At 40.7% G+C, this 27,070-nt stretch overlaps 1 protein-coding gene across 2 annotated transcripts in view; it reads left to right on the top strand.

Annotated features, from left to right (window-relative positions):
- Positions 1-11,972: 11,972 nt before the first annotated feature.
- The window catches only part of MRPS9 (mitochondrial ribosomal protein S9), a 36,554-nt gene continuing 21,456 nt past the window's right edge, over positions 11,973-27,070 (top strand). For both annotated transcript variants that reach the window (XR_008451353.1, XM_054075107.1), the window contains exons 1-2: positions 11,973-12,105; positions 21,232-21,411. Coding sequence is in view for 1 of the 2 variants with exons in the window: in XM_054075107.1 (XP_053931082.1) it covers positions 12,055-12,105; positions 21,232-21,411 (231 nt within the window). In the remaining variant the exon portion in view is untranslated. The remainder of the gene's footprint in view (positions 12,106-21,231; positions 21,412-27,070) is intronic.

The following is a 27,070-nucleotide window of genomic DNA, read 5'->3' as shown; positions in this document are numbered from 1 at the left end:
GTTTGTGTTAGAATTACTCATAATGTACTATATGTGCTACTGCAATAAAATAAGTTTAAAAAACAGATTTTATCTAAAGCAAGAAAATCTACCATAAATAGAACCATAACAGCTTGTTGGGAGAGAGTGAGAATATTGCTGTGGCACAAAGGTTTCTAGATTTTTCCAAATACAAGTGAAACAATGAGATAGTGGTTTTTAAAAGGAAGAATATTCAGACATGGAATATGGAGGAGGTTCAAGAATGTGGATTCACTTGGAGCTACCCAAAATATTATCATATTCCAACAGTACTGTTTTTATAGATTAAAATCATAAGTATAACTGGCAGTTTAAGGAGAAGTTATTTAGGGAAGATGAACCATCTTATAAAATTGGGTTTGAATCTTTGAAAACATTTGGCTTCCATCTGCTACAAGTTATAAAACAAGCACAAAATAGGTACAAAAGAGAGAATATTAATTATGCTTTTTATTCTTGTCTTTGATTTTTGGATATGATCTTATTTGTGTTAGCATAAACTAACACTATGTATGTTGGTGTAAACAACATATTTTTAAGGAGAAAGAAGATACTTTGCTGCCCAGTCCTTTTTATAGCTTCTCTTTTCGGTCACCTTGTTCAGACATCTTTAGTAGGGTTCCAAGTTGCATATATATATAACTTCAAATCTAAGGCTAGGACTTAACGTTTAAGCATTAGTGTGCACACCACCCTGAGGAGGCTCCTGATGACTCTCAGCTGGCCAGGCATGCATCAGTTGCAGGTGCAGAGGCTGATCTCCAGGGCTCCTGAGGGTGGTCCCTCAGTGGGGCAGAACTTCTGTCTTCCACCACAATCTGAAAGTCCCCGGCCTGAAAAAATTCCATGTCCCAGAAATGCATAGGACTCAGTTTTGAAATCACTTCTTGGGGTAAATGGCATTCAATAGTGCGCCATTAGTGGCAACAGCTTTATTCAGCAGGTAAGAATCTCTTTAAATGAATGTGGTAGCAGGATCTTGGCCTTGGCTCAGTTCTAAAAAGAATTTCAAGAGAAAAGAAAAAAAAATAAATTTGCAACTATATTCAATTACCCTCTGTCTTCATTGATGGCATTTTTTTTTTTTTTCTGAGAGGAGAGAACTGCTCTTCAGCTTCTGTTCCCAACTCAGACTCTTCAGGCTCAAAAAATGTAGTCGTGTTTGTGTCCAGTTTTATTGTAATCTTCTCATCTATATTTCTGTTAATTTGTTTTATTGATCTTAGACTTGACTTCAGAAGATTCCTAAATTTTACATTTTTCTGAATACCACATTCTCTACCAATAACGGCAGTACAATCACTTAGTGATAGTGACAAGCTGTTCTCTGTATTCTAACAGTCAAAACACATACAGCATTAAACCTTAACCGAGGCATTTTCCAAATATTGTAAAAGGTTTGAGAATCCACGAGGGTCTTCTAATATTTGAAAAGAGAAGGTTCACTCAGATATATTGATACATTTTGCTGAATTTGATCTACTGTCAGAGTGAAGACCAAAATATTTATCATCTCATTTCCAGCATGAAGATGAGAAGGCAACAATTTGCTTTCACTTACAAATTTCAAACAATTCCAGTATTTGCATTATTCAGAGAAAGAATCTGAAGACCAACGTGTGTTTGTGAATATTCTCAAAGCAATTAGAACATGCTTGGTTATCATACACTGGCAGAGTGCAAAACTCTATTTCAAAAAACCCAAGTACACAACTTAAAGTAACAATTAAATTACATAAAATTTAAAACAGAAAAAGGCAACCCAAACTTTGTTTCCCTAAGCCTGGTCCTCACTGCAAAGCCAACTGTTTGCAGGCTCCCCTAGGTATTTAAATATTCAAATGAGCACTATCATTAGTGTACCTTACCAAACAACTCCTCATTTAATTTCACATTCTTCAGTGTCTTGTCCATTGGATGAAATTGCACTGGGACAAATATTTTTCCCCTGAAGAGGAACAACACTGGCAGTTTGGCAGGAAAGCACTTTTAAAGGTAATCTTTCTTAATTATTCTACTGTTTAGTCCTCACACATGCCTGTGGGATTGAAACCCCGCTAGTAACAATTGTTGATTCCAGAACCACTAAACACATGGTCATATTTTGTTCTATTTTAGCAGAATGAAACCCCAAGATAAATGAGCATATAAAAGCTATGTAGACAGGATCTGATGCAGTAGTCACAAGACCAGTCTCATAATTTTGATAAACTTATGCAAATCAGATCAGTAAGGTCAAGCCTGTACGGGTGGGATCAGTAAAACATGGAGCCGTCCCTGAAGAATATGAAAGAACAAAATACCAAATGATGTGATCTATTGTGGACAAGTAAGTTAGACTTGCCTTCAAGTTCTGGTTCAGATTCATTGGAATGTAGAGGAAAGAAAGCTGATAGGAGTCACATAGAAATATAGAAGAGAAGCAAGGAGAAAAAAATGTCTACCCTATTGATTTCACAAGAGTTACATGTAGGTGACTCCTTTCCCCTTATATTTTCAGTGTTTGAAAGCGTAGTTGTTTCTTTTGAATTGTATCACATTTTCCTTGACAAATCCACTCTAGAAAGATTGTTTTCTGAAGGTTCCTTGCATTAAAAAAAAAGTATATTTCTCTCCATATTTGCTCAGAACCTCTACATTCCAACAGAAACTCCTAATGAAGCTCCTGTTTTATTTTCTTTTTTTTTTTAACATATCCAGAAGAGTGGAAAACTAGCAATCACATCCCATGAGACAGTGATGTCCTCTCCCAGGAGCTATTTAGTAAGCTTTTTCATTTTGCTTTGCTTTTATTTAAGTAAACTAAAATAATTTAATGTGATCTGTTTTAATCATATCGTATATCTAAGTGCAGATTGACCTTTTCCTGTAACTTTATAAATGACTGGGAAGGCTTAGCCAAAGAGACAAAATGTCTGGCATCCTTTAAAATAAGCTGGAGCCTACTTACCTCCACAAGGTTCAGGATAATTTGCTGCCAGCCAACCACGTTCGGCTGGATTGTGGAAGCACATTATAGATGACACGACTTGTGTCATCAATTAATAAGGAAATCAGTCAGTTTGTGACTTCTCCCTTTCCCTTCAATCCCCACACACCCTCTCTCCCCTGTTTTGCTTCCTATTTTGAAACAGAACTACCATGAATACAGTTGCTTGCTGCAGATGTTCAGATTTAGGCTGACATGCACTATTAGATTCTTACATGTAAGGAGGTGATGATTCAGGCAGTTTCTACTGGTACTTATAATCTCAATCATGAACGCTGTTTCATGAGTTAGCTCCATACCGCATCATTTGCCTTCTTAAGTCCCTTCTTTGATGGTTGAAGACAGCAGAGCAAGAGATGTTAAAGCAGAGACTGCCTTTCTGCCTGCAGGTCGGATGGCTCAGAAAACAAAGCATTCAACAGAGCTTCCTACTCGTCTCCTCATGATTATTTTCCATAGTTGGAATTTGGTCCAAAGTGGTCAATGAGTGACAGGTTCTCAAGACTAGCATAAAATGCCTGGAGCCAAAAATATTATCCAGCTTAGCTCTTGGAGAGCCAAGTACCACTCCTGCATTCAGATTAGCTCTGGCACAGATGTTTAGATGCTAAAGAAGCTTCCAGTGCTCACCTCTCCCTCCAAATCCACACAGGATTATTGTGGACTAAACTCTTCCTGTGCAGCAGAATGACAGGAAGGGATCTTTCCCAGCTATCATGCTGACTGGTTTGTCAGGTACTGGGCACCAGCAAGATAGACTGTAGGTAGTGCCTCGTTGCTGCAACAAAAGAGAAGCCAAAAAGAATGGTCAGTTCATTTTTCAGAACATCTGAGGAGGATATCTGTGATTCTGTGATATACTTGGTTTTGCTGGACACTTTATAGCCCTGATATCATTACATAAAATTCCTAAAACATGATAGCTAGTGCAAAACCATTACTTACTTTCTTATTTACTAATCTTAGCAAAAAGGAAAGAAAATACTCCCAAAGTGTTTTAAATAGCTTTGATGCAGGCATATGAATGGCTTGTTTCTGTAAAGAGTTCCAGAGCAGAAAACTGCAGATTATTTTCTTTATTATTTTAATATAATGGTCAGAAAGTAACAGCAGTACTTTGTGCTTTTTCTCTTAATCCAATTTGTCATTCTCTTTCCTTGTTATTTCTGGGAAAGATGCACCATATGTATTTCTTGAGACTTCCTGTGGAAGCTCTGATGACTCAGAAGGTTCTGTTGCTACTGCTGTTGTAAAACTTGAAATCTTTAAATCATACTTTCTAGTGCTTCATTACTTCAGAGACCGGTCCAACGCTTATTAAAATAAATTTTCAGCTCTGAACTGGCTGGTATTTTGGTCATCATTTTCATTTTGAAGGGAGAAGAAATTCACTTCTGAATAACCTCTTTCTCCTCTTTAGAGTATCTCCAAGAAGTGTGGAAAAGTGTTAGCTGCTGGATCTGCCATTTCCTGAGCTTCAAACACACCGAGAGGACCACTTTTATTCTGTAACTTTTCAGCTCCCATCTGGCTGTCAGCAGGTGAATGCAGACTCCCGACAGATTAGTTTGTGGCCAAGGTGACCACGTCCACAACAACTTAGCCTCCTCAGTAGGAGTAACTTAGTGTCTGGGACTGCAGCACTCCATGGGGATAGCACTTGGTCACTGACCATCCTGTGCCCTCCATAAATTTTAATGTAGCAGGAAAGACATGAGGCCAAAGGAAGGTCCACCCTAGCCTTAAAACCAAAACTGAGCTTGCAGTCTGACAAAGATACAGACAGAGTTCACAACAGCATCCATAAAGTGTCTACTGGCAAAACCCTTGTATTGTCCCAGGACGGGAAGCTCTGAGATGTATTTTCTGTTTATCTGGTGAGGTAGACAGGATTTAGAGCGTCTACTCCCTATCTATAAATGAATCTTGGGAAGCATATACAATTTGAAAAACTACTGTTTTCTTCTATTTATTCTGAATATATGTAAGTCTCCAGTATTTAGAAAAATCAGTAATGGAAAATTTATAAATCTGAACAGGTTCAGTAATGGGAACAGCAATAAATTTCCTTCCGTGTGATGAAGAGATAAAACTACCACTGCTCTGTGTCTACATATGGGGGAGATTATTTGTATTTCTAGTTCTTTTTTGGGGCTGTTCCAAGCAGTTCTGCTGTACAGGGAAGGTGGCTCTAATCAGTGCTGATGTGATTCAATCAAGGTCATTTTGTCTCTAGGCCAGTCCTGAGGCCACTTTTATTTAACAGCATACACACAGCTTCTGTATGTAATGTCAGCTCTGACTCAAAGTTGCTGCTAGAATCAGTAATAACATTAGTCTAATTACATAGAGACAAAAAAGTCTGATGCAAACCCTAGTCTAAAAAACAGCTCCAAATGATTCTATTATTGAAATACTGAATCAGCAATAGCAACAGTGATAAACATATGGAGGCAAAGCGTATGGTAGACAAATGACAAAGACACATTACATAGTTTAAAGCACTTGCCAACTGAAAACCGGCCCAGACACTGCATTTGGATCTCTTTGGGCTGACTTTGGCATGCAAGTGGAATAAAACTATCTTCAGATGCCTCCAAATTACATCCATACAAGTTCTCTTTCTTTTTGAGAACTGTTTGCAAATTCAATGGGGGCTACTCAAGCACATAAATTATGGTAGAGCTGGAACATAATACTGCAGAAAAGAATGCTCCCCAAAATGCCTTGCAGTATTCCACGATACCCATAAGCTGTGGAAAAAAACCCCAAACCAACAACTCAGTGAAGAAAAGATGAAACAGACGCAGGGCTCAGATACAAAGTGCAATAAAGATTTGGTTAACACCTTCTTTCACGGAGAAGGAAAGCTGTAGGGAGGAACAAAACAGGCAGTATTGCTTTATAGCCAAAGATCTCCTATTTTTGATTCACCTTTACTGATTCCATGATCAATCCAAACCACTTTCACTATAAAATGAAATATGATCCCTCTGTATTGGCTGTTGTCATGTAAATTTGTTTTATTTTTCTATTTGATAAATACTGTTGGAATAATGATTCTTGAAACCTCTCTCACAACAGACTTGATTGACAGCCCCCTAAGTGCTGTGCCTTTTATAGCATAACATAATTGACAACCCTTAGGTAGCTAGAGTATTCAGGCTATGAAATGGAGTGTGCTCATTCCATATTTGCAGAAAAGTAGGTGGAATGAAATAGTTGTTCTTATTACGGGCTTTTTAAAATAAAATGTATGTGTTTGCATTTAATAAAGCATGACTTCTGGGTATATCAGCCTCAAGCCTTTCAATAGTGATGAAAAAGATCAATCCAAACCAATTTCTATGTCAAAAAGCACACACATGTCATAAAATATCTAGAAATTACTTAACTGGAACAGAGTTAAAATACTGCTGAATTCTCTGCATTTTAAACATGCTTTTTATTGTTTTCAAACACATACTGATCAGCTTCTGAAATACAAATTCTTCTGTTGAGCCATCCTTCTCCAGTGCTCTCCCTAGCCAAAAACTCAAGTTACTGTTGAGTTGCAATTGACTGGACTTGGGTGTTCCTAAACTTCCCTGATCTAAAGAGAATCTAGAAACTGCTGCTGGATAGGCTCTGAGGAATGTTCTAGGCATGTAGATGCCCTGTCTATCATCCCTAGGCTCTGCCACCCAACCATGCATTCCCTGGATGAGCAATGGTGATTGGTGTCTGTTTTGGCACAGGTGCTTCAGAACTTCAGCCAAAATACTTCCAGCTTAAGGAAGAAAGGCATAGGGGAAAGAGAACAGAAAATAATTTATAAGATGCATAGCTTTGGTTCAGAATTCAAAAACAAATCTACTCTTTTATTTCTGTTTAGGGAAAACCCTAAAACAACTTAGGTATCTCTTCAGAAATGGATTTAGATTATAGCATCCTGAGAAATTTTAACTCTCCTACAACTGTTTGCTTTGTCTTCTGAATCATGGGTCCCACCCTCCCTGCTGCAGGTTAGCTCATTCTGTTGCATGGCATCAGATCCTACTACATCTTCCATGAAGTTGTGCCCTCTTCTTCTGCATAAGTTTCTTCTACTTCTATACTTAAGATATACCTAAGATACTTCTATACCTTGCCTTCAGCTCACAGCAAGTCATGAGACTTTATCAGGGAAGTATCTCTGTGTATTTGGCCTGTCTTTCTACTCTCCTGTAAGCATCTATCATTGGCCACTGCTAGCATGAAGCCATCAGGCTCTATGGTCCTTTGATCTGACCCAGTAGTGCCATCCTTGCCACCTTTTCATCTGCATGTATAAGTCAGTGAGCTGGAGATCCATACATCTCCACTGCTGCCGCTGGGATACCTGTTCCTCAATCAACTGATTTTCAGGCTATCTATGTCAGTAACCTGAACTCATGCTATCTACAAATCCCAACTCTGATGACAAAAGGACACCCCAAATCTCACTGCAGGACTGTCTGCCTGTAGGCTGGTAATGTAAGTAATCAGCAAATTTGGCCTGGAGCTCAGCCTTAGGTTTGTGCTCAAGGAGTTACAGATGCAGATGTGCCCCTCAGGGTGCCCCCTGACCCATGCATGTGGCAGGCTCAAGCCTGCTTTCCTTATTTTATATTCAGTGATTTTTCATTTCAGACACCTCAAGGCCCACATAGAACTAATTTCATAATGGTTGTCTTAATTTTCTCAGTGGCTGTCCTCGAAAGACAGAACTCCAAAGCTTTTATCATCCTAAATTATATGCTTGCCCTTATTATGTAGTCTCAAAACAAAAGCAGGTAACGCACTGCAGGCAACAGTGCCCAGCCCAGTTCTGTGATTGCGTAGAGCACGCATGACCAGGAAGTTACGTAAGTATATGGGTAATCGGGTTCACAGTTTGAACAAGTTCCCAGAGGTGAACACTGCCCAGCCAGATTCAAAAAGGACATTCCTGCTGCACAAGAGACTAAAGATCTGCAGAGGACATAGTGAAGCATTAGGGTAGTTTGCATGCATTAGGTAAGCATCTACAGTCTGTCAAATAAATGCAGAGACAGAAAGAGAAGTCTTTTGGAGTTAATCTTGGGATAAGTAGATTAAACATGGTTTTCTTGCATTTCCCTCCACCTCCGTCTTAAACTTTTGACTAAGAGATGGGGATGCAGGGGCTTGAGCATGTAAATAACTTCCACTCATTTTTATCTTGGCTTGTGCTAAAAACTGATTTTGAACTGGCAAGACCAGACTCCTGCCATTCAAGCAAAAGCAGCAAACCTTCCATATGAAGGAAACCTGGGATACATTAGCTACTCCCACCACAGGTACATTTTCTTCAAACCATCCCAAGTAAAAACTGCATGCACTTGCACTTAGCTACATGATTGGTCTAGCAACCAGTCACCCAAGCATCTTTGTAGAAGTGTCTTCCAGGGGCAAGCAAGCCCAGGAAAACTCCTTGGCAACAGCAGCATGTTTGCGAAACATACCCGAATCCAAGGATTTCAAAGAAACTTGTGCAAAAATATTCCACCTTGAAGGGGGAGTCCTTGGTTTCTAAGAGCTGGCTGCTCTGAAGATCCAAGAGAGACAGAACATGGCCCTTGTTTTTAAACGCTCAACTCCACATACACAGAGGTCTGCAATCGGCAATTTTGGAACCTCAGACTTAAACTATAGACCATGTACAGTCTCCTATGTCATTGAAAACACACTCCAGACTGTAAAAGCATTCAGTTTCATTTCACAGTGGGCATAGGAGTCAACAGATTTAAGAAGTCGAGGGAGTTGGATTCACATCAACCAGTTTCCAAGTATAAATAGCCGATATTATACATGTATTGTATATGTATATACATTGCATACGTATTGTACATGTGTATATGCTTCTTGAATTTAATTGACAATTAATTATACATGGGGAATGAAAACTGTCCACTCCAGCAGGGAGTTTCTGTGTGCCTGACAGGGGTGACAAGTAACAATTCCTCAGCTTGGTGAGGACCAATGAACTCCTCTGGTGCTGAAAAAAGCCATGCCGTGGAACAACAGATAGCAGGAAAGATTCACCACTGGTCTCGAAAAGGCTGTTCCATTTCCAGCTTTCTCCATCCCTTCAGATCCACTAGCTGCTCCAGGAGGTGGGTCAGTGGGACTGTCACCCTAACCCAATACCCTCTTTCTCTTTTGGAGAAACAGCTGGTAACCAAATGTTATCCCCATGCACCCTGTGAAGGAAAGTACAGCTGCACTTTCCAGCGATTGCCTGGGTGTGCACAGGAGAGACACCCCACTCCTCTTCTTTGGTGCAGCTTTGATAACACTCTCTTGCACGTATTCTCAACAAAATTACTGATGCTTTCATTTTCACAGTTGCTAACCAAAAGAATAAATGCACCTTGCCAAACAGCTTCTCCCTGACCTTGCCACATGGGTGACTTCCCTTACACATGGCCAGTTTTCTTATACTCTCTTTTATATCCTGGAGAGGAAATCATACTTACATCTGCAAGAGGGAAGCAAAGACACTTGTGAAAAAATGAAAAGGAAAATTAACCTAGAAAAGCTGAGATTTACTTCCAGAATTTCGTCTCAAGTAAGTGTTCACAAAGAGAAAGCCTCAGTAAATCTAAGGTAGAAGGAGGGGTTTTTTTAATTCAATTTTGAATTGATTTCCACTGCTCCTGTGGTGCCAAACAGTATTGCCAAAATCCAATCACCTCTAAGTGCATACACTATGTAACTTGGGGAAATGACAAATGCCCTCAAAGTTCAGCATTTGAGTTAATGTCACCTTGGGAGGTGAACTCCCCCTCAGCAAGAGACAAGTATGGTATCTCTAAAAAAATTGCATTTTTTTAGTGCGGGGAAAAAAAACCAAACTAGGGTGAAATATGCTTTTTGCTACAACTATCCAGCTTTCCTGTAGTTCCCCTTTAAGTACTGGAAGGCTGCTATAAGGTCTTCCCAGAGCCTTCTCTTCTCTAGGCTGCACAAGACCAACTCTCTCAGCCTGTCCTTGTATGGGAGATGCTCCAGCCCTCCGATCAACTCCATGTTCCTCCTCTGGACTCGCTCTAACACATCCGTGTCTCCTGTGCTGAGGATTCCAGAACTGAATGCAGGACTCCAGGTGGGGTCTCACGAGATCAGAGGAGAGGGGCAGAATCACCGCCCTGGACCTACTGGCAGCACTTCTTTTGATGGCTTTCTGGGCTGCAAGTGCACATTGCTGGCTATTTTAATAATGCTGGTGTGTTTTGTCTTTCTGATACTGAAAATGCTGGCAAGACACTCTCTGAGACTTGTTTTGGAGTTTTAGGAAGCGAGCATCCTTCATCAGGCCTGGGCAACGCGAGGGAGTGATCTCTACTGATCATGTGCAGTGACACAAGAGCTGGCTACAGAATATATTTCTGTATCTATTTCTATATTATTTCAATCTAATTACATGCATATGGATAAATTTTCCTAGAAAACTTATGCATATTCTATTACTTTCCAAAGACTAATTTTAACGTTATTATGAACTTCATAACAGTCAAATCTTTTGGTAATTTGGAGGTGGCTCCAGCTCTCTGCCTGACCTTGCATTTGAGATAGGGAAAGGCTCCAAACAGAGGTAATTACAGAAGCAGACACATCTGTTCAGCACAGATCACACTTCACACATGACGTTATCATCTCCAAAGAATGAACAGTGTCTGGAAAAATAGTAGTTTGAAAGAAAACTACTGCAATCAGACAGATATTATGTCTAACTTTCAAAAAATGCATATCCTTAGATGAAACTTTACTTTAGTTTTAAAAAAAAAAATATTCCACTTCTTTTAAGAGTATCTACTTTGTGTATCGTTCCAGTGACAAGTGGTGTTCCGGACACAAGTGCTGTCCCAGCCACAAGTGGTGTTCACCAAGGCTCAGTGCTGGGTCCAGTCCTGTTCAATATTTTAATTAACGACCTAGATGAGGGGATCGAAAGCACCCTTAGCAAGTTTGTGGATGACAATAAACTGGGAGGAAGTGTGGATCTGTTGGAGGGTACGGAGGCTCTATAGAAGGATCTGAACTGGATCAATGGGCTATGACCAATTGGATAGGTTTAACAAGGCCTAGTGCAGAGACCTGGACTTGGGGCATAAAAACCCTGTGCAGTGCTACAAACTAGGGGAAGAGTGGCTGGAAAGCTGCCTTGTGGAAAAGGACCTAGGGGTGTTGATTGACAGCCTACTGAACACGAGCCAGCAGTGCGCCCAGACGGCCAAGAAGGCCAATGGCATCTTGGCTTGTATCAGAAATGGTGTGACCAGCAGGTCCGGGGAGGTTACTCTACTCCTGTACTCAGCACTCGTGAGGCCACACCTCGAATACTGTGTTCAATTCTGGGGCCCTCACTACAAGAAGGATGTTGAGGCTCTGGAGCGTGTCCAGAGAAGAGCAACAAAGCTGGTGAGGGGGCTGGAGAACAAGTCTTACGAGCAGCGTCTGAGGGCACTGGGGTTGTTTAGCCTGGAGAAGAGGAGGCTGAAGGGAGACCTTATTGCTCTCTACAACTACCTGAAAGGAGGTTGTAGAGAGGAGACAGCTGGCCTCTTCTCCCAAGTGACAGAGGACAGGACAAGGGGGAATGGCCTCAAGCTGCGTCAGGGGAAGTTTAGATTGGACATTACTAAAATTTCTTTCACGGAAAGGGTTCTCAGGCACTGGCAGAGGCTGCCCAGGGAGATGGCTGAGTCCCCATCCCTGGAGGAATTTAAAAGGCGGGTAGATGAGATGCTTGGGGATATGATTTAGCAGTGGACAGGTAGGTTTAGAGCTGATGATCTCAATGATCTCTTCCAACCTAACGAATCTATGATTCCACATACATTTAGAACACCCACCCCATTCCGCATTCGCCGCCTCTTAGGCCACGCGCGGCGCAGCGCGCATGCGCAGCCTTGTCCCCGCCCCCTCCCGCCCCAGCCAATGGGTGACTCCGGGGAGAAGCCGCGCTGCGCTGTGCCCTCTGCAGGCGGTCCGGGGCGGGGGCAGGGCGGGCGGCGCGGAGCATGGCGGCGGCCGTGGGGCGCGCTCTGCGGCTGGGGGGGCCGCGAGCCCAGGTGAGCGCAGGGCCGGTTCGGGCCCTTTCTCCGCCGGGCTCTGGGGGGGCGAGCGGGGTGTGGGTATGTGTGTGGGGGGATGATGCCGTGGCGGGTGGTGAAAGCCCCGGAGAGCCGCGCGGGTTTGGGCGCCCCGATGTGAAAAGGATTCAGAGCTGCTGTGATCGTGGAATGGTTCAGGTTCTCTCAGCCCAGGCGGCCAACCGTGTCCTGGGCCGCATCAAAAGAAGCGTGGCCAGCAGGGCGAGGAAGGGGATTCTGCCCCTCTGTTCCTCTTTTGTGCGATCTTATCTGGAGTACTGTGTCCAGTTCTGGAATCCTCAACGTAAAAAGGATATGGAGCTGTTGGAACAGGTCCAGAGGAGGGCTACAAAGATGATCAGAGGGCTGGAGCATCTTCCCTGCGAGGACAGGCTGAGAGAGTTGGCTTGTTCAGACTAGAGAAGAGAAGGCTCTGAGGAGACCTTATAGCGACCTCCCAGTACTTGCAGGGGGCCTAGAGGAAAGCTGGGGAGGGACTGTTTACAAAGGCTTGTGGTGATAGGACGAGGGGCAATGGGTAGAAACTGGAGAGGGGCAGATTTAGCCTAGATATAAGGAAAAATTTCTTCACCAGGGGAATGGTGAGGCACTGGTACAGGTTGCCCAGGGAAGCTGTTGGTGCCCCCTCCCTGGAAGTGTTCAAGGCCAGGTTGGATAGAACCTTGGGCAGCCTCATCTAGTGGGATGTCCCTGCCCATGGCAGGGAGGTTGGAACTAGATAATCTTTAAGGTCCCTTCCAACTCAAACTATTCTATGATTCTGGGTTGGAAAGGAACTTGAAAATCATCCAGTTCCAGCTCCCTTTCAGCTGAACGTGTCCATGCCTGTGGCAGGGGGTTAGAATTAGGTGATGTTTAAGGTCCCTTCCAACCCAAACCATTCTTTGATGCCTCACACCAGACCACTTCCAGGGAGGGGGCATCCACAGCTTCCCTGGGCAACCTGTTCCAGTACCTCACCAGCACCATTATAAAGAATTCCTCCCTAATGTCTAATTTAAATCTTCCCCCTTCCAATGTAAGGCTATTGCCCTCATCCTGTCGCACCATGCTGTTGTAAAAAGTTCCTCCCCAGCTTTCCTGTAGGTCTCCCTCAGGTTCTGGAAGACGACTATAAGGTCTCTGTGGAGTCTTTTCCAGGCTGAACAACCTCAGTTCTCTCAGCCTGTCCTCAAAGCAGAGGTGCTCCAGCCCCCTGATCATCTTTCCAGCCTTCCTCTGGACCTGTTCCAGAAGAGGCCACAAAGTTGGTGAAGCTTTTAGAGGGGAAGCTGTATGAGGAGCAGCTAAAGTCTCTTGGTCTGCTCAGCCTGAAAAAGAGGAGATTGAGAGGGGACCTCATCACAGTTTACTGCTTTCTCACAAGGGAAGGAGGATGACCAACTGCTGATCTCTCTGGCAACCTATCATAGTACTCAAGGGAATGGCAGGAAGATGTGCCAGGGGAGATTTAGGTTGGACATTAGGAAAAGATTCTTCACCCAGACGACAGTGGAGCACTGGCACAGCCCCCACCACCCAGGCGACAGTCATGGCACGAAGCCTGACAATATTCAAGAATCATTTGGATGAGGCCCACGGACGCATGATGTGAATGTTGGGGTAGTCCTATGGAGGGGTAGAAGTTGGACTTTGTGGTCCTTGTGGGTTCTTTCCAAATCTATGGTTCACTAGGATTAACAGAGCCATGTATAAACCAAAGACAACACAGAAGGGAAGTATTTTGAGGTGTCAATTTTTTAGGTCCATCATCTTGAATTGTGCTTGGTCAGCAATTGAGGATGTAATGAAGTCTTCAGATTCCTGCAAGGGTGAGGGAAGTGCACTCTACCAGTGTGGTAACTTCTGATTATACAGAATTACCAGCTTGTTTTGAGAGATGCTGTTGTCCAGCAGATTGCTGATTAATTAAAAAGTTTAGTTGCTGTCAGTGTTGAGGACTGCCACTGTGTGATATTTGAGACAGCTTTCTGTGTGTATATATAATCAGTGACCAACAAATGGATAAAAAGGCATGCTAGTAACATTTTCAGAGTTACAAAGTAATTTAGGATAATAAGGTCTGAAGAACTGTTTGGTGACTGAACTAAACCAAACCTTGAGGTAATAGAAGATGGATGCAGTAGAGAAGTGAAAGTTAATACTAGGAGGAGCAATTTGAACTGTTTATATTGATTACTTCTAGAATAACTTTACACAGCAGTCAGAAATACACATGCATAAGTTGCCCCAGGAATGAGAAAAAGAGTAAGGCTGAAAATGTTCTAACACTGGATACAGTTCTCAGAATAATTTGTGTTGTTTTGGTTATCCTATATCAAAGGATTATGACAGTAACTTAGTTTTCTTGGCCAGGAACCTGCTTGAGCTGAAAACTATTTGTATTGTAAATGAGGAAGTGATCTCAAAGGTGAGGTCACTGTAGAAGGTAGGGCTTGTAGAGCCCTTGAGAGGTCATTTCTACTCCTCTCACCCCTAAAGATAGCCTATAGCTATATACTAATCATCCGGTTTCTAACTGTCTGTGAGCCAAAGTGTTTGAAGGAAACTGATGGGAGACAGGGCCCAGGAGACTTAAGAGAGTATTCTTTCCACTAGATGTGGTTAATCTGTGGAACTTTTGGATGAGGATGTTCAGGATACTAAGTGTTTACGTGAATACAGAAAGTTAAGAAACTTGGAAGGGAATTCTACTGAGAACTGTTAAAAGCAAGATATCAGTATGTCTTTGAAGTGCAGTTTGCTGGAAAGTGAGGGGTTGTCCTGGGAAAGTTATCAATGTTTGTCCACTGCTTGTGTCTCTGATATGGGCTGTTGTTCAGGACAGGGTAGTAAGTTGGTGTTCCCTTGCTATGACTTGCTGTAACCATTTCTTACATCAAGCACTTACCTGGCCATGGGTCTATATATTTAGAGCTATCCTTTATTTCCACAGTATACAGTATAAGCAAAACTTAATATGTAGATTTGGTTGAATACCTTCAGAACGTAGATTTTCTGGGAGAGGGAGATGCAGTTTTACAGTTCCCTGTTACAAAACTTCATTTTGAGAAAAAGTTTCTTCTGATTAAATGTTTTGTCAAATCAGGTATAAAAGGTAATACAAAATCACTTATGCGTATTTGCTGACACCTTATGATACCTTTGATGTGTTTTATAAAATGCTATTGAAACATAAACCTGATACTGGTTCACCTAAATTGTTCTTAGGCCAACTGAAATCAGAGTATGTAAATATTAAAGTAAATCAATTAAAACACATTTTTGTAAAACAGCACACTAGGAAGCTAGAACTCACCTATTGAACAAAAAAAGTTATTCTTTAGAAACTCTGGATGGGTCCGAGCACTTACATTGTCCATAATCGCTATATGATATATGCTTTTTCTTGTACAATGGGTGACCACAGGACTGCCTTTGATATCTTGCATGTTTTCTGGGTTCAGGAGCACTGAATTGCCATGCCAGCAGTTGGAGCAATGGACACAGAGCAGCCTTAGCCCTCATGCTGATGTGGTTCTACAGCTCCAGCTGCGAGTCTGCTAGTAAAGTTGTATCCCAACGATAACTTTTCAGTACTCTCTTTGTGAGCTGTGTGATTTTGGAAGAGGTTAAGGTCTGCCAGCTTAAAGCCTGGAAGCGACATGAAAGTGGTGCAACTGCATGTATGCCACATCATTTAGTATCTGCTTCTGCCTCTGCAACTATGTCATCAAATTGTAAAATAGACAATATTTTCTCTTTAATTCAAGCCGCCTGTCTCTGCTTTCCCTTTCTTCCCGTTCCAAAAGTACAGGAAGCCTGATTCTTATGTTAGAGATATGTTGATTTTATATGCATGTAACTCCAGTGAAGTAATATTAATGGGACAAGAGTAAACAAAGAGCTCCTAGTTATTTCTCTTGGAAAAAATAGGCCAAGGAAGTTGAAGTTGTCTGAAAATGCCTTTTTTTTTTCCTAAGGAAAATTTTTACATAAGCTGATTTTCTATAAATTTACCATCTCCCTGGAAAATCAGGATGTTGAACTGTTTTAACGCTAGGTTTATTGGGAAGGATTCGAGAAGGGAGGATTAATACCCAGCAACTGTGTCTAGAAGTAAAAGCTTTCCCTTCTCTTCTGTCCTAGTGGAAGAGTCTTTTATTTCAGAAGTACTGTTAGTAACCATTATTATTATTTAAAAAATGGTGAGGCTGCTGTCTGCAGTAATGCTTTATGAACTGTGTAAGAAGTGAATGCAAACTGCTGTGGTTTCCTCTGAAAAGTAGAGGAGCATGCTTTCTTGTTTGACTGAAATGCCAGAAGCATTTAGCTGCGCTTTGCAGTTTTTGCCTGTACCACCCGTGAAATACTACTCTTATCCCAGAAGAGGTACCCAATACAATAGATATTAATTTGCATAAGAGGCTGTTTTCTAATTATGAACAGTTTGTGTGTCCAGGGACTTTTGATTAGTGACGAATTGAAACTAGGGAAGAATGTGAATAGCTTGAGGGAAGGAGGATGAAAACGAGAAAATTACAATAGAAATTGACAGGAATAAGATGAGAGCAATCTTTTTTAAAGTATCATGTTTAAAACATAGCAGAGAGAAAGCAATTTTGGGCCAAGTAATAAGGAATCATATGTTCATTAACAAGAATTACAAATAATTAGTTACTATTAATACAAGTAAAACAGAAGATGAATTGAATTCCTTCCTAAGGAGCGACTAGGAGAGAATAATAGGAAGTATGCAGAGATACCTCTGCTTTCCTTTATGCTTTCTGAGGAAATCACCAGAGCCTTGCCCATGGAAAATGTGTACATTTAAAATTTTGATACTTTTTCTTTTAATTCTGTATATTTTAGTGTAACCTCACAGAAAACATCACTAAAAAAAGGGATGGGGGGGAAACAGCACTAACATTGCATGTGATGTATATAAACTGTGGAGAAAACAAAGCAACAACAGGCTCTTCAGCACCAAATTCTGCCTTGGCGTTGTTTTAAACCTCTTCTGGCAGAGGTATTGGTTACTTTTCTGAGGTACATAACCTTCGGGGGCATATCTTTATCTGTGTCAGGTTGTAAGAGCAGAGGGGGTCATTTTTTCTATGTCATGTAATTTTGGTATTCAATCATAGAATGGGTTGGGTTGGAAGAGGGCCTCAAAGATTATCTATAGTTCCACCCCGTCCCGCCGTGAGCAGGGACACCTCCCTTCTAGATCAGGCTGCCTAAGGTCCCATCCAACCTGGCCTCAAACACCTCCAGGGAAGGGGCATCCACAACTTCCCTGGGCAACTTGTGCCAGTGCCTCACCACGCTCATTGTGAAGAATTTCTTCCTTATGTCTAGTCAAAATCTGCCCCTCTCCAATTTATATCCATTGCCCCTCGTCCTATCACTGCAAGCCTTTGTAAACAGTCCCTCCCTAGCTTTCTTGTAGCCCCTTCAGGTACTGGAAGGTCACTATGAGGTCTCCTCTGAGCCTTCTCTTCTCCAGGCTGAACAAGTTCAACTCTCAGCCTGTCCTCGTGGCAGAGGTGCTCCAGCCCTCTGATCATCCTTGTATCCCTTCTCTGGACCCATGCCAGCTCATGTCGTCTTCTCATCAACCAGCACCCCCAAGACCTTCTCTGCAGGGCAGCTCTCATTCACATGATCCCCCATTATGTATTCAAACTGCGGATTGCCCTGACCCAGGTGTACGACCTTGCACTTGGCCTTGTTGAACATCATGAGGTTCACACAGGCCCACTTCTCCAGCTTGTCCAGGTACTTCTGGATGGCATCCTGTCCTTTCAGCATGCCAACTGCACCACTCAGCATGGTGTCATATGCAGACTTGCCAAGGGTGTACTCGCTCTTGCTGTCTGTATCATTGGTGGAGATATTAAACAGCACAGGAGCAGCAGGGGCAATTTAATAATTTGCTCAAAGAAATGAAGGTAAAGAGGTGACTCCTCCTTTCTTGCTCCCAGTTGAATGGTTCAACCGCCTTCTCATGTCCATGTGTGTGTTGTACATAGGTTTAAGCCAGGGTATTGTAGTCTTTATTCCAAATGGAAATTTTAAGTGGGGTTGTTAGATTTTTGTATGTTGAAGACTGAGACAGCTATGGACGGATAAGTTGATTGTGAACAGCTTTACATATGTGGAGAAAATTGGATGTGTTGGACCAGTTGAACTTAGGCTGCCTGACATCCAGAATATCAACTGGCTTTGTGAAGTATATAGAAAAGCTGTGTTTCATTTCCTGTTCATGTAGGGCTTGAACTTGTGATAAAGAATACACAAAGCTTCTAGTCACAGGAGAAGTTTGTATAACCTCACTCATGTTAATAACAGAAAGTGGAAATTCGATCCGTTTTTGTGTTTGCCTTGCAAATATATCCATGTAATCTTGTTTTGATTAAATGTGTATGTTTCTATCATTGTGGTCATAACTGGGTTTGAAGATTACTTTTGTATTAGTTACAGGATGATTGTGAGTATTTTATGCTACTCACATTAGCTTAACTCAGAATGGTAAAATCCATCAGAATACTCAGCATGTCTAAATTGTGTTCTGGAGGAGACAATTCCCATGACTCGCAAAACTTTTAATGATTTCAAATACTAGCTTTATTCTGTTCCTCATAATAAGAACCCTAACTCGTTCCCTCTGTTGTGTGTTTTTATGATTTAATGGTGGGGTAAAGTTGAACTGAGGCTGCAGCTTCAGGAACAGCAGAGGCAATTTAATAACTTGCTCAAAGAAATGAAGGTAAAGAGGTGACTTCTCCTCTTCCTTCTTCCTCCCAGTTGAATGGTTCAGCCACCTTCCCATGTTGACTTTGTCTCTTTTCAGAGTCTTGTATGACAAGTTATATCCCTCAGGGGTCCATACAGGGACCAGTGCTGCTTAATATCTTCATCAGTGATATACACAGCAAGATTGAGGGCACTTCAGCAGGTTTGCCGATGACACCAAGCTGAGTGGTACAGTTGGCATGCCAGAAGGACAGGATATCATCCAGAGGGATCTGGACAAGCTGGAGAAGTGGGCCTCTGTGAGCTTCATGAAGTTCAACAAGGCCAAGTGCAAGGTCCTACACTTGGGTCGGGGCAATCCACTGTTTGAATACATAATAGGGGGTGATGTGATTGAGAGCAGCCCCGCAGAGAAGGACTTGGGAGTGCTGATTGATGAGAAGCTCGACAGGAGCTGGCACTCACAGCCCAGAAGGCCAACCGTATCCTGGGCTGTATCAAGAGAAGTGTAGCCAGCAGGTCCAGGGAGGTGATTCTGCCCCCCTACTCTGCTCTTGTGAGACCCCACCTGGAGTATTGTGTCTCGTTCTGGAATCCTTAATGTAAGAAGGACATGGAGCCGTTGGAACAGGTCCAGAGAAGGGATACAAAGATGATCAGAGGGCTGGAGCACCTCTGCTGCGAGGACAGGCTGAGAGAGTTGAGGTTATTCAGTCTGTAGAAGATAAGGCTCTGAGAAGACCTTATAGTGACCTTCCAGAACCTGAAGGGGGCGTACAAGAAAGCTGGGGAGGGACTGTTTACAAAGGCTTGTAGTGGTAGGACAAGGGGGAATGGGTATAAACTGGAGAGGGGCAGATTTTGACTAGACATAAGGAAGAAATTCTTCACTGTGAGAGTGGTGAGACACTGGCACAGGTTGCCTAGGGAAGTTGTGGATGCCCTCTGCCTGGCGGTGTTCAAGGCCAGGTTGAATGGGGCCTTGGGCAGCCTGATCTAGAGGGGTGGTGTCCCTGCCCACGGCAGGGAGGTTGGAATTAGATGATCTTTAAGGTCCCTTCCAACTCAAACCATTCTGTCATTCTCTGAATCTCTTGGACTTGGCAGCTCAGGAGAGAACTGCCCACATGTTGGGAGGAAGCAGGTGTTAGGGTTATGTAATATTTAGGGAGCTGAGCTGGCTTGCAGAAGAGTCCCAGGTGCCAGAGATAGCACAAGGCAAGTGAAGGAAAGAATGCTACCATGGATGGACTGTGAGATGGACTTGCTCTGTGTTGTGAAACTGCACTGGCTGCTCATAAAACCAAGCTGTGGCACATTGAAGAGGCTGGAGACAAGTGTATCAGGGGACTATCTGGAAAGCAGAACTGGGCATTTTTCCGATTCAGAAGTGATTATTTGTCGTTGTTTTTCTGTCCCACATACCCTTTTTCTTGTGAGTCCCTCCTCCTCCCCATAGAAGACCATACAAATAATCAGTTCTCATTCATTCTGTGGAATGAGTAAGCTGCAGAGGACTTTGTTAACACTAATGCTGGAAGGACAAAATAGTGCATTATATTGTCAGTAGGCCAGACCTGGGACACTACTGCTCTGTCAGTCATGCTACTGTTAGTCTGGCAGAGAGCTCGACTGAAATTAGTCATCTTAACTACTGATTGTCTTGATGAAAGAAAAACCAAACCTGTATCCTGCAAACATCAAACAATAACTGTTTTATGAGCTGTGAGTTCTGAGCTGGGACAGTGCTCAGTAGTATCTGTTGATGAGAACTTCCCTACTAAGTTTTCTAATTGTTCTGCCTGAGATGGTGAAATAGCTTAAGAACCATTCCAGCAATGTGAACAAGGGAGGAGTGCTTCAGAGCCTTTAGCAGTGTTTGTGCAGCCACATGCTTCTGAAAGCCATTAGTGAGATTGTCCCACAGATTCTTCTCATACTTCATTATCTTCATTATGGGATGCACTTAGGAGAATGCAAACCCTACTTATTTGCTGATAGGTTTTTTAAATTTCTTTAAGACTGCGTCTGTTCATGAATGCTGTGTTTTGTTTTTGCTGGAAGTTCCTGACAAGCACTACTACATTTCTTTCTATCAGAAAAAAATTCTGAATTAATTATGTATAAAAAATTCAACTTTTAGAATGAGTTTATCTGTTTATGGGCATTAAACAATTGGAAGAAGGTGGTTTCAGAAGTAATTCTGCCTTTTCTAACTTATTATAATAATTTGTTGAATCTTGTTATAGCTATGAATTGCTTGTTATAATATTCATTTTGTTTAGACCTCACTATGCCAAAAATATAAAATAAATCTCACTTTTCTTTTTTCTTTTTTTTTTTAAGACATTAAGGCTAATCTATACCACTACAGCAGTGCAGAGGAGAAATGTAGGAGCCTCAGGACCCGAAAAGTACACGGAGGCATTTATTAAAAAACAGATTGAAGAGTTCAACCTAGGAAAGAGACATTTAGCCAACATGATGGGAGAAGATCCAGAAACTTTTACCCAAGAGGATATTGATGTAAGTACAGTTGCTCTGTTGGAGAAGTAATTTACTGTAGAGTTTTGGATATTGAAAGCACTTTAGTTCAGCATGAGCCCCTCAGCTCTCTGTGAATTTTAATCAAACTGTCAGAATAAGAAAGAATGCTACTATACATTGCAAACATTGCAACTGTGACTGTGAATAGAGATTCCACCCCTGCTACCGTGTGAGGTCAGACATCACAGTATAGAGCTGTATACCATCTCTTGATAAAGCATAGTAGGTTCTTTTAAAAAGTCCTAATGGATAATCCCCTTGGTCTGAGGTTATAAGAGGCACTGTAAGGGTTTATGTAGCACTTCGAAATGTTTACCTACAATTTGACCTGCTGTGTATATTTAGGTTAGATTTTCTTCTGTGATACTGTGGTTGCTGGTAATGCAAATTATATTTTACAGGATGTTTTGCAACTAACACTCTGGTTTAGCTTAGGGATTTTAATATAGATGTGAATTTAAGCTCATATCGGTAGCTCCAAACATACTATTTTATTGCCATTCCCTCTGACAACTAGCAGATGGGTGGCCTTCTCTGCCACTGTGTCATTTAGGCTCTTGTATTAGATATGCTGCCTTTCAGACAAATGGTTCCTTGCATGGATTTTTTTTTTTTTTTTAATGTCCCACCTGGTTTTCACGTCTGTCATTTCTGTCTTATTTTATCACAGATCAGAGGTAGGGAGAAGAAATGTCATTTGGTGACATTCACTCTTAGGTGAAGCTGCGTGAAGTCTCATGTCTGAAGCTTTCTCTGCGCCACATCAACACTATCGCTATAGCCATGGCAGCACAGTATATCAGCAGAGCCCTTAGGGTTGATGTAGTAATGTGCTGTGTGCCGAAAGAGGGACGTGTGTGGTTTAGTTTTTTCAGAGGGAGAAGATTGTTGCCTTTCTCAGGGGCAAAATTTTGTCAACATTTCTGTGTCCACATAAGAGGTCTTGACAGTGTGTTTATGTCAAGAAAGACAACAACATACGTAGGTGGTAATACAGGCTGATTTCAAACACATTTGATCGGCTTCAAAATAAAGTTCTGAAAACTTCTCTGAAAATAGGCAGCAAAGTAGAGAGGAGAACCACAGTTAATGGCCTGCTGAGAAAAAGGCTGAAATGAGGCTTGAGTCTTATCACCTATCAGAAAATCCATAAGGGAAGCTTGACTTGAAGTTACAAATCTGTAGGAAATCAAACTTTATGAGTGCGAGGCTGTGCACTGATACTGCGACTACTTTCTTTCAGAATCATAGACATTACTTTCTTCTTCTACAGACAAATGCCAATGGAGAGACCTTTCCAGTCTCAGTGTAAAGTGGATCCTGTCAACTTTAAAAATATTCATTGAGGCACGTGGGTCAGCAGGAATAGCAGCCTATTTCTTCACATTGACTTTCTTATTTCTGTACAGACTATAGAATTTCCTTTTCCAGTATTTTTCAGGTATTTTTTCTTATCTTTAATGACCTTTATCTCTTTCAGTTACTTTCTTGTAAAGTAGTCGTGTACGGACCTGCCATCAGAACAGCTACCATGTTAGTATAGTATGATGACAACGCTAATAGTTGTGTTTGTTTGCCCAAAAAGTTAATGGTAGGCAAATGCATTCATCTGCTATTTGTCTCCCTGCCTTGATAGGGTGTAGGGGGAAGGTTTGCAGACAGCAAGACTGCAAGAAATGGAAAATAACCTTGTCTAAGTAGTAGTTTCTTCTTTACAAATACACAGCAGTATGATTGTTTGCACAAAATTAACCGAGCTCCATCATTAGTAAAAGCAGATTCATTCTGGAAATTAGCTTTTACAAATCCAGTGCAGGTGACAAGTACAGGACTGCTTTTGCAGACCATTTCTGAAAAGATGGAGAATTGGAGCCAAAAGAGTAGTGTTTTGTTTGGTGAAACGAAGTAGATGTGGTATATGTTTGATTTCTTCCTATTCCATCAGGTGTTGGAAAATACTGAGTGTGTAATAGTGTCTGCTATGCATAATTAAATTTCTGTAATAAAAATACAAAAGCTGCTTAAGCACTGGCAGGAGAATTATCAAGCTTTACATTTCGAACAGTAATAATTCTTCCTGATTAGTGCTTATATACCTCTATATCTTCTACTGTTAATCAGTCTGTGCAGTGTATTTTGAAAGTAGACATCATGGGATTCTGTTACTTCACTGGAGTTTTAGGTATAGTTTAATAAAAGCTAAACCTTGTGAAGTTTTAAACAGGAAAATAAATTGACTTACTTGCTAATCCTTCTGGATGTTGTGGAAGCAGAATTGCCTCTTACTAATGCTTTTATTTAGGAATGAAAAGTTAAGCTGTGCATTACGACTATATTTCTGAAGGAGAAAAAAAAAATCCAGCAAATTGATATATAACTCTGCAGAAGTCTACCAATTGCTTTTTAATTGGTATTATAGACCTCACTCTGAACCTAGGATGTTTTATTCTCCTATGTGTGAATATGTGCTATGAAGTTTCTCTAATTGATTTGCTTTGCCCATTCCATTTGATGTATCATTTTTCACAATATTTCATAATTTGTGCTCATTTCTAATGAACAGAGTCGTTAGGACAGGCATGTCTAAGTACAACTGACAGCTAACATTAGGTGCCAGATGCAGTTTATAAAGCTATGTAGAACTGCAGAGAACAGTTTAAATAAATTAGCACCTGTACATTAGTCTCACTTGCTGGTAATTTATAAGCGAATCAGTAGAGATGACATTTAGGTAAGTCATTGATCAAGTTAACAGCTGCATACCCACTGCCCAGCTGGGATACCTAATTAATAGAGATTGCAGTCCTGACCTAGCACTTTTCCCCGGTTGAGTCTGTAATCCTTTTATTTTGTGATTTAACTTTATCTTGTGGTTCTAGTAAACAGCCCACCTTTATTTTCCACTGTCAGTTCTGTGATATTCAACTTTAAAGCACAGAAATCTAAGTAAGATTAACACAATGAAAGCGTTTTAATCTTTATGACCTATTTATATGTCAGTATTTTTATTATTCATTTTTATGCAGTCACTAAATGCTATCCTTGACATGAGCTCATCATAAAGCTATACTTTTTCCCCATTAGGGTTAGTAAAACTCAAAAGCTAGAGATCTGTGTTAATTTTCTCTTGTTGTCTGCCTTATGACCTAGTAATTTGTTGTCAAGCGAATGGAATAATTTGAATCTAAAATACACGTTTTATCTTCACTAGGATATATATTTGTGCAAAACTACCAGTAAGACTGTTAACCATGAAAATGTTAAACATGGGAAAACTTAATTCCTCATAGAGTAGTTTCTTTCAATGAAGTAAAACTTCTTTAATAAAAAATAGGTTGTATTCAATTGCTTTTAAAAGCGGCCCTTTTAAAATCAGCACATCTGATTTCTAAATAACATTCAAATTTTAGCATCACAAAGGATTAGGAATGAGTGAATATTGGCATATGTGAAATGTGTGAGATGTTATTCAGAGCAAAATTTTTCTGAACTGAAGTCGGCAAGAACATGTTATCCAGCATTTTTCTTATAAGAAATATTGGATTTTGTATTGTTTTTTCACATAGTTGAAGCTAGAATACTTTTTTCAACTTGTTTTTCTAGTGGTGCCAAACTGTGCATCAGTATTTTGTTACTTCTGCATCAAAATCCATCCGAACTGATGACTGCTGTATTTATTTTTTTTTTTACTTTTCTTAACTCTGTGATGTGTTTTGAAAAGTTAGAATGAAGGTAGAAATAATGACTGTTTCTTTCAACAAGTTTTTTTCTTTTTCTTTTTTTTTTTCTGCAAGCTCTGGGAAAGACATTACTTTTTGTTTTGAGAATGATTACTATAAAAATAATGTGATATTAAAAGAAGGGGTTTTTTTTCATATAATGCTAGTGGGTTGTGCTTTTCTAAGTGGGTTTAAAATGATATATCACTGTGAACTTGAAATTTCTTTGTGTTCAAACTAGAATTCAGCTTTAGGTAAACAGTGACAAATGATTGTGGTGTTTTAAATAAATTAGTAGTTAGTAGTTAGAGAAGGATTTTGTTTTACAAGATAAATGTAGTTGTGACACTGATACTTTTTTTTGTTAACCTTTTCTGTCTTGCTAAATAAAAAAGTTATTTCAGAGTTAACATTTAATGGCCCTTTTTTGTTTCATTCCTGGTTCTACCCCAAATATTCTGGATTTTTGATGCTGGAAACTTTTAAAGAATTCTGCAGGTGTGGTTGAAAGGAAAAACAGCTGTTCCAGCAAACATCTTTGTCTGAGAAATACTGAAGTACGGTGGCAAAAGGCAAAATAATAATTCGAGAGACAAGGTTTAAGAAGGAAAGTGGCTCTGGTGTGATCAAGTCGAGCAGTAGAAGAAGCTTAAACAGCCATCGCTCAGGCATTTTACTAAAACGTTATGGCATAAAGTGTCACTTCTCACCTCGGTGTTTTGGTGATTAACGTTTCATGTATATTTGAAAATGAATGAGCTGGATTCTTGAGCCCTCTGCTGAAAAGGAAGCTGCTGCATGGGAAACGAGGGTGGAGGGTTTTTTTTTTCTTTCTTTCTTTTTTTTTGTTTTGTTTTGTTTTTCTTTGCTTGTTTTCTATAAAATACCTTTCCTCACTGGATGTTACTTAGATAACTATCTTTGCATGTGATTCGAACAATGAAAACTAGTGGAATGTTTTGTGTTTGAGCTGTAGATTCAAAGATTTCTTCCAGCTGTGGGAAGAAACTTGGGCAAGATCAGCTTGCCCTGCCAAACTTCTCCTACTTATGGTGGGCTATTTTAAGGACCTGTCTTCAGTCTCCTTCCCCTTATTCCAGTATGACTCAGTCAACTCTGTTTGAATTCAAGTATTGAATTCTTAATTTTTCAAGACATGAAAAAAAAAATAAAAGAAAAAGTAATCCTTACTGGCCCAGTTGAACTTGTTTGATTCAGAGTTAGTCTCTGATGTTCAAGAAAGTGAGCGAACAAAACTTTTTGGCTAGTAGATAAATAGGAATGAGCAGCAGAAGTCAGCATGTGCAACATGCACAGTAAAGAGTTATTTTATAGGGATGGAAGCTTTTTCTTGTTATCCCAACTGACCTGAATTCAAACTTACAAATGCAAGTGAAAGACATCGTGGTCCTGTATGGAAACATCTGGTCCTTCGTCAACTGATGGGTGAAAAGATTTCTTTCAGCTTGTTACAGGAATGTTATGTTTACCGGTGCAGCTTAAGAAATCTGATGTGAAACATAGTGTTACTAACATGTATTCATTATGATCTGCGGTTTTTAAAGGTGTGACTGCTGGATTTTTTTTTTTCTTGTATGGCTCATCAGTAGAGTTTAAAAGCAAACACTTTCAAATCCTGAAAGGAAATGGCTAAATTTTTTTGTAACTCATAACAGAAGCAGGCTGAAACCATTCAACCTTTTTCCAGTAGTTCATGAAATGAGTTTTTGAAACACGGTTGTGTTTCTACGTATCAGGATTTTTAATTTTCTTTTTACTTAAAGTAATTATAGATGTTTCTTTTTTTAGGAAGTTGTGTGTAATTTCCAAAGACAATGGCAACAGTGTGATTTAACAAATAGAACTGTAAAAGGGCAGCCCAGAACCTGTGGAGGCTAGAGTGGGGTGAATGAATCTTG

The sequence above is a fragment of the Cuculus canorus genome, chromosome 1 (genome assembly GCF_017976375.1).
Source record: "Cuculus canorus isolate bCucCan1 chromosome 1, bCucCan1.pri, whole genome shotgun sequence".
Classification (NCBI taxonomy): Eukaryota; Metazoa; Chordata; class Aves; order Cuculiformes; family Cuculidae; genus Cuculus; species Cuculus canorus.
This window is presented reverse-complemented; position numbering and strand designations above follow the sequence as displayed.